Below are 8,434 nucleotides of genomic sequence, written 5' to 3' on the forward strand. Positions count from 1 at the left end.
GGTAGCCTTATGCAATGCAGGAATGCAGATGGAGACAACGCTTAGTCTCGGAAGGCAGAAAGGTAGCCTTATGCAATGAGATAAAAGCGGGTAGTAATAAAAGATTCTTAGTTGACAGATGGTAGCCGATTGTGATATTGCGGCTGCTGGGAAATATTGCGTGCGGACAGCAAAATGCGGGTAGGTGTGATGGCTCAATGCGATTGTGTAATATGTTTGTGACTCGGGTGCCTGCATCCAAAGAAAATTGTGAGTTTTGCCAAGGGGGAAAGGTTAGTTCGTTTTCCCTTGGCTTTCGGCATTGCACATCGTTGGGGTAGCGTCGCTAAACAGTAGCAATTCGAACAATAATTATGCATGATTTAGTAAATATAACATAAGTAGAAAACAGTTTTGTTTAGATGAACCAACGACTGCAACGTGGTTCAAAACATTGCAACCTTTCTTGCTCCGGAATTTTGAGGGTCCTCAAAATTCTGCCCCAGTTTACTAGGTTGGCACTTCTGACGGCTGCGCTCAATGATTGAAGAATCAACTTCGGAATTTTGAGGGTCCTCCTCAAAATTCTGCCCCAGTTCCAATAGTAGGGGAAAATAAAATTTTATTAAATTGTGACCGAACCCATAGGGCTGCCTACGTATCCCCTCTTAAACGGGAATCAGGTCAGGCGTAGTTCAAATTACATCATACTAGTTGTGTCTTTTTAGTGAGTAATAAGCCCCCCCCCCCGACGTGGATCATTGATACAGGGGCTACTAATCATATGGTGTCTGACTTAAATCTGTTATCTATATCAGAAGAGATCAAACCTAGTAATCCCAATCGACATTGGGCACACAAACTCGCCCCTGCAATCTCAAAACACCATCATCGTCTAAGGTCACCTTCGTGGCACCTCCACGCTGCACCGTGTCTCTCAGGACACACAAATGGGGATCATCAAACTGCCGATCACGGATATGCTCCAATAATAAAGAGCGAGAGACCGTGCAAGCTAATACTCTGCTAGGCTAAGAAATATCCAACCTCACAAATCGATTGGCCAAAGCCTGAATATCCAAAGCAAGCGGTCTCTGGCTGACCGGAATATAAGCAAAACTACCCATACTGGCGGACTTCCTACTCAATGCGTCGGCTTCCACATTGGCCTTTCCCGGGTGGTATAAGATAGTAACATCATAATACTTCAGCAACTCCAACCACCTCCTCTGCCTCAGATTCAACTCCTTTTGCTTGAACAAGTACTGAAGACTCTTGTGATCGGTGTACACCTCACACGTCACACCATATAGGTAATGCCTCCAAATCTTCAAAGCATGAACTATGGCTGCCAACTCTAGATCATGAACCGGATAATTCTTCTCGTGGATCTTCAACTGCCTCGAAGCATAGGCTATGACTCTGCCATCCTGCATTAATACTGCACCAAGTGCAATACGGGAAGCATCACAATAGACTGTATAAGGCCCTGAACCTGTGGGCAAAACCAATACCGGTGCCGTAATCAGAGCTGCCTTGAGCTTCTGAAAGCTCGCCTCACACTCATCTGACCATCTGAACTGGGCACCCTTCTGGGTCAATTTGGTCATCGGGGCTGCAATGGATGAAAACCCCTCCACGAACCGACGATAGTAGCCCGCTAACCCCAAGAAACTCCGAATCTCAGTAGCTGATGCTGGTCGAGGCCAGTTCTTGACTGCCTCTATCTTCTTCGGGTCCACCTGAATACCCTCTGCTGATACGACGTGACCCAAAAATGCTACTGAACTCAACCAGAACTCGCACTTCGAGAACTTAGCATATAGCTGACTATCCTTCAGAGTCTGAAGAACCACCCTAAGGTGCTGTTCGTGCTCCTCCTGGCTGCGGGAGTACACCAAAATATCATCAATAAAGACTATCACGAACATGTCCAAATATGGCCTGAACACTCGGTTCATCAACTCCATGAATGCTGCCGAGGCATTGGTCAACCCAAACGACATGACCAGGACCTCATAATGCCCGTACCGAGTGCGAAATGCTGTCTTAGGGACATCGGATGCCCTAATCCTCAGCTGGTGGTAGCCAGATCTCAAGTCTATCTTTGAAATATCCTTGCACCCTGAAGCTGGTCAAACAAATCGTCAATCCTCGGCAACGGATACTTATTCTTGATCGTCACCTTGTTCAATTGCCGGTAATCAATGCACATCCTCATCGAACCATCCTTTTTCTTCACAAATAACACCGGCGCACCCCAAGGGAAACACTAGGCCTAATAAAACCCTTCTCTAGCAAATTCTGCAGCTGATCCTTTAACTCCTTCAACTCTGGCGGGGCCATGCGATACGGCGGGATAGAAATGGGCTGCGTGCCCGGAGCTAGATCAATACAAAAATCGATATCCCTGTCGGGCGGCATACCCGACAGGTCTGAAGGGAAAACCTCAGGGAACTCCCGAACAATAGGAACGGAATCAATAGAAGGGACCTCTGCGCTGGAATCGCGAACATACGCCAGATAAGCTAAACACCCCTTCTCGACCATGCGTCGAGCCTTCACATATGAGATAACACTGCGATTGGCATAACCTGGGGTCCATCTCCACTCCAATCGGGGCAAATCTGGCAAAGCCAAGGTCACGGTCTTGGCGTGACAATCCAAGATAGCATGATACGGGGACAACCAATCCATCCCTAATATAACATCGAAATCCACCATGTCTAAGAGTAATAGATCAACACGGGTCTCAAGACCCTTAAACACTACCACACAGGAACGATGAACTCGGTCGACCACTATAGAATCACCCACTAGTGTAGATACATATACAGGAACACCCAAGGCATCACTAGGCATAACCAAGTAGGGTGCAAAATAGGATGACACATATGAATACGTAGACCCAGGGTCAAATAGCACTGAAGCATCCCTATCACAGACCAGAATAGTACCTGTAATGACTGCATCTGAAGACTCAGCCTCTGGCCTGGCTGGAAGAGCATAACACCGGGGCTGGGCCCCACCTCCCTGAACCATATCTCTGGGACGATCGGCTGCTGGCTGGCCTCTACCTCTGGCGGTCCGAGCTCTACCTCTATGATCTCTACCTCCACCTCTATGGCCTCTACCCCCGCCTCTAGCTGGCTGGGCAGCCTGCGGATCACCTGATGCCTGAACCATAGGGCGAGGACCCTGCTGCTGAGAGCTATCCGAAACTCGAGGGCAAAACCTAGCAATGTGCCTCGTGTCGCCACACGTGTAACAAGCCCTCGACTGCTGAGAATAGCGGAGTGGTGGTGCGCTGATGGGTACTGATGGTGAACTGAAAAGCTGCTGATCAGAAGACTGCGACTGAGAGCCACGACCACCTGAAGTACCATGTGAGACCTGTAGGGCTGACTGAAAGGGCCTTGGAGGATGGCCTCTACCATAAGAATCCCCACCTCTAGACGAGGTACCACTGAATCTACCTGCATGACGGGGCCTCTTATCTGACCCATGACCACCTCCCCGTGCAAGTGCCACCTCAACTCTGCGGGCCACATTGGCCGTCTCCTGAAAAGAAATCTCACTCCCGGCTCCCATAGCCATCTGGAGACGGATCGGCTGAATCAACCCATCAATAAACCTCCGCACCCTCTCTCTCTCTCGGTAGGGAGTATAACAATAGCATGGCGTGCTAGATCAATGAACCGAGTCTCATACTGCGTGACTGTCATAGAGCCCTGCTGGAGGCGCTCGAACTGCCTGCGAAGAGCCTCTCGCTGAGTAACTGGGAGAAACTTCTCCAAAAACAACTCTGCAAACTGGTCCCAAGTCAATGATGGCGACCCTGCTGGTCTGGATAAACAATAGTCTCTCCACCAAGTCTTGGCGGATCCTGCTAGTCGAAAGGTGGTGAAGTCGACCCCATTGGCCTCCATAATACCCATAGTCCGAAGAACCTCATGGCAACTTATAAGAAATCCTGGGGGTCTTCTTAAGAAGCACCGCTGAATGTGGTGGTGAAGAGCTTGGTGAATCTATCCAGCCTCCACAAAGCATCTGCGGACATAGCCGCTCCATCGCCGGTCTGAGTCACAATACCCGGCTGAACTGCCACCGCTGGCTGAACTGCTAGAACCTGAGCCTGGGGAGCTACCTGCTCCGGAGTACGTGTAGCAGGAGTCTGAACCCCTCCTCCAGCCTGAGAAGTGGCTGGTGCTACTGGAAGCAATCCCGCTCGAGAGACGCTCTCCATAATGCCTACCAACATGACCAAAGCGTCCTGAAGAACTGGGGTGCTATAAACCCCTCTGGGACCTGAGCTGGGCCCACCGGAGCTGCTGGGGCTGGGACCCCTTCAACATAACCATCATGGGGTTCCACCTCTGGGGCTGCTGCTCGGGGCTGAGCTATGCCCCGGCCTCGGCCCCTGGCACGGCCTCGGCCTCGCCCTCTGCCCCTCGTAGGAGCTGCTGCTGGGGGCTCGGGCTACTGCGCGGTAGAAGAGGAAGCACTTGTTCTCGCCATCTACGAAAGAACAGAGTAGAAAGACAATCAGTATTTGAGAGACAGATCCGCACGACAAGAAAGAACAGAAGTGAAGTTTTTCTAACTCTGTAGCCTCTAGGGGATAAATACAGACGTCTCCGTACCGATCCCTCAGACTCTACCGAGTTGTCCGTGAGTTGTGAGACCTATGTAACCTAGTGCTCTGATACCAACTTGTCACGACCCGAATTTCCCACCCTCGGGAGTCGTGATGGCGCCTACTAATGAGAGCTAGGCAAGCCAATTTAATCTACCTTTTCGCAACAGTTACCAACCATTTAATAAAATCAAACATAATGACTTAAAGCGGAAGTCTTAAAAACATAGATATCTGAAAACCATATGCGGAAGTTTAAATACAACTCTACCCGGATCCGGTGTCACTAACTCACGAACTACTAAAGAGTGCTAAAAACAAGTCTGGATAGAAGTACATCAATGTTTATCTCGGTACAAGGAAAACAAACTAATAACATGGAAAGGGACTCCGGCCTGCGGACGTCAGCTAGGCTACCTCGAAAGTCCCTGGACTGAAGTCAGCTCCCGACCGAATCCTACTGCTGAGGCCCAAAAGCTGCTCCTGGATCTGTGCAAAAAGATGCACAGAGTGTAGCATCAGCACAACCGACCCCATGTGCTGGTAAGTGCCTGGCCTAACCCCGGCGAAGTAGTGACGAGGCTAGACAGGACCTACCAAAAACAACCTGTGCAGATATATATGTATGTACAAGCGCAACAAAATAATAGCAGAAAATATCAATTAAGGTGGGAGGGGACATGCTTAGGGGAAATACAGATGAAAACAGCTTATCAGAAGTAAACACGAAACTACATCAGATCTCATAATCTACATAAGTGGTCGGCGTGCCACACGATCCCATTTCATAATATATAAGTGGTTGGCGTGCCACACGATCCCATTTCATAATATATAAGTGGTCGGCGTGCCACACGATCCCATTTCATAATATATAAGTGGTCGGCGTGCCACACGATCCCATTTCATAATGTATAAGTGGTCGGCGTGCCACACGATCCCATTTCATAATATATAATAGTTTCCCGGCAAGGGAGAACATGACTAAGCAGTTAATTCCCGGCAAGGGAACAATAACCATAACTTACACGTCCCGGCAAGGGAATAATCACATTTCTTTCTCTTACATTCTTTTCTTACTGTTTAATCAAGTCAAAAATCGAGCCAACGCTCCAACGAGTTTACACATCATGTTTCCTTCTCATTCTCTTCATATCATGTAGAAACCATCAATTAACAAGGAAGAGTCACTACAGAATCCCAATTAAGCACCAATAAAGACCCACGGTCATACTAGACACCGGTGTATAGATACTCGTCACCACGCCTATACACCGTACTTAACATTTAGCAATTAGCAAATAATACTCTAATCCTATTCCCTCAAGCCAAAGTTAGATCAAACACTTACCTCAAATGCTCCAAACTCAACTCAAGCCTCTAGTATCGCTTAACCCTTCGAATTCACCACCAAACCGCTCGAATCTAGTCACAAATTACTTGAGTGTATCAACAAATGCTAATCGAATATATTTGAAAGCATGAAAAGTGAATTTCCCAAAGTTTTACTCAAAATTTCCAAAATGCCCCCGGGCCCACGTGGTCAAAACCCGAGGTTCGAACCAAAACCCGATTACCCATTCCCCCATAAACTCAAATGTGTAAGTTATTTTGGAATCGGACCTCGAATTGAGGTCCAAAACCCCCAAATTTAGGAACCCTAGTTCTACCCTAAATTTCCAAATTCCCCCATTAAAATCTTTGCGTTGTAGTTGAAATTATGTTTAAAGATGTTAAGGAGTAAAGAAAATAAGTTAGAAATCACTTACCAATCGTTTTGAAGAAGAAGAATCGTTTGGAAAATCGCCACTTATGTTTTTGGTTTTGAAAAAGTGAAAAATGATTGAAAATCCAGACTTTATATACTTTACTGAAGACCCAGCGCGGACCGCACAAAAATTCCCCGCGGCCGCGCTGAGGAAGGGAGGGAAAACGACTCTCTGAACCTACCCAGCGCGGACCGCACTGATTTGGTGCGCGGCCGCGCTGGTTGAATGACCCAAAACCCCTCTCTGAATCTTCCAGTGCGGACCGCGCTGATATGGCACGCGGCCGCGCTGGTTGAACTGGAATTTACTGGCCCTCTGAACCTAGCCACGCGAACCGCGCAAAAATGAACCGCGGCCGCGCGGCTTCCAGCGCGGACCGCGCGGAAATGACCGCGGCCGCGCTGGGGGCCTGCAATACCCGGACCTGCAATTTCTGATACTAAGTCTAAGACCCTCCCAGTACCCACTCAAAACTCCCCCGAGCCCTCGGGGCTCCAAACCAAACATACATACAACTCCAAAAACATCCTACGGACTCATCCGTGCGATCAAATTGCCAAAACAACATCGAATTAGGCCTCAAGACCCATGATTTCCTTCCAATTTCCATGAAACATCAAATTTTACTGTTTCTAGCTCAAAACACGTCAAATGACGTCCAAATCTAACCAAACTTCACAGCAATTGCTTAACTCATATTTAAGACTTCTGTCGGGCGTCGGAGCAAAAATTCGAGCCCAACAGCACAGTCTTCTAAACAATTAACACTTTCCAATTCTTTAGTTATTTTCAGAAAACAATTTTCACATAACAATTCGTTCCTCGGACTCGGGACCTCGGAATTTGATTCCGGGCACACCCCCAAGTCTCATATTTTCCTACGGACCCTTCGGGACTGTCGAATCACGAGTCCGGGTCCGTTTGCCCCAAAATGTTGACCGAAGTCAAACTTAGTCAATTAAAACATCAAAATTTTTATTATCTTTCTCGCAAATTCATATTTAAACGTTCCGGCTACGCGCCCGGACTGCGCACACAAATTCGAGGCAACCCCCAAGTGAGGTTTTCACGGCCTCAGAAATACAGAGTGAGTAGGAATACAGGTGATGACCCTTTGGGTCGTCACACTTTTATCCTTGTCAGCCTGATTGGAAGAAGCTTTTTCAACTGCTAACTCTGAAATCAAGACCTTCAATTGTTGCTCTAAGGTACGCTTGCTCTCTTCTAGCACTTCCATCTCCAGCTGAAGACTTTCATACTGTTCTTTCTAATTGTCTGCTTCAACTTGATAGTCATGCATTACTGCTCCGTTTGAGAAACCCTCTTCATCTCTATACCAATGAGATTGATCTAAAAAAGAAGAAAGGGGTAAGAACCTTAGTGAAAGGAAAATTAAATAAAGAATAAAAAAAAGCAGCAAATACCTTTAGTGAAGATTGCACTATATCATTCATCCAAGTCAAAGAACAATGACTTTCTAGCTTGGACTTTTCTACCGGACCAATCAGGGGTTTTAACCATACGTCAGCCCGACCTGATTTTTTCAAGAGATTACCATCGGCAGGGACATCAATGGTAATTTGCTTCATCCCTCCACTTCCACTTGAAGAACCAACCTCAGTACGAGGAATGGTGATAATGGGGACTGAAGAAGAAGTCATAACAGCTTGGGGTGGAGCAGAAACAGTAGCGATAACAACTAGCAAAGAACACACCACAGGGACAGACAAGGTAAAAGAGGCAAGAGGCACTTTAGAAACAAGATCCAAATTTTCACTATCAAACCCGTGAGAAAAAGCTGTTCATCGGAGTCGCGAGCTGCCGTAGGAGTATCATCATCAGAACTCACCAATGTAGCACTAACAGGCTCGGTCACGAGAATAGAACGAGGAGGAGTCACTTTATCGTCTGACAAGACGCGTCTTCTGGCCCGTGGCCTTTTAACCAAGGAACTTTCATCCTGTTCCTTTTCCTCTTCAGAATCTTGGGTTGCATCAGCTTTCCTTTTCGACGAAGAACTCAAGGTTATCTCTTGAGCTCTTTCCAAAGA

General features: G+C 47.4%; 1 protein-coding gene across 1 annotated transcript in view; it reads right to left on the minus strand.

Moving 5' to 3' along the window:
* LOC109225963 (AT-hook motif nuclear-localized protein 1-like) overlaps nucleotides 1–7,621 on the minus strand; it is a 36,706-nt gene extending 29,085 nt beyond the window's left edge. The window contains exon 1 of the mRNA XM_019390770.1: nucleotides 7,513–7,621. Coding sequence (XP_019246315.1) covers nucleotides 7,513–7,621 — 109 coding nt within the window. The remainder of the gene's footprint in view (nucleotides 1–7,512) is intronic.

The sequence above is a fragment of the Nicotiana attenuata genome, chromosome 5 (genome assembly GCF_001879085.1).
Source record: "Nicotiana attenuata strain UT chromosome 5, NIATTr2, whole genome shotgun sequence".
Classification (NCBI taxonomy): Eukaryota; Viridiplantae; Streptophyta; class Magnoliopsida; order Solanales; family Solanaceae; genus Nicotiana; species Nicotiana attenuata.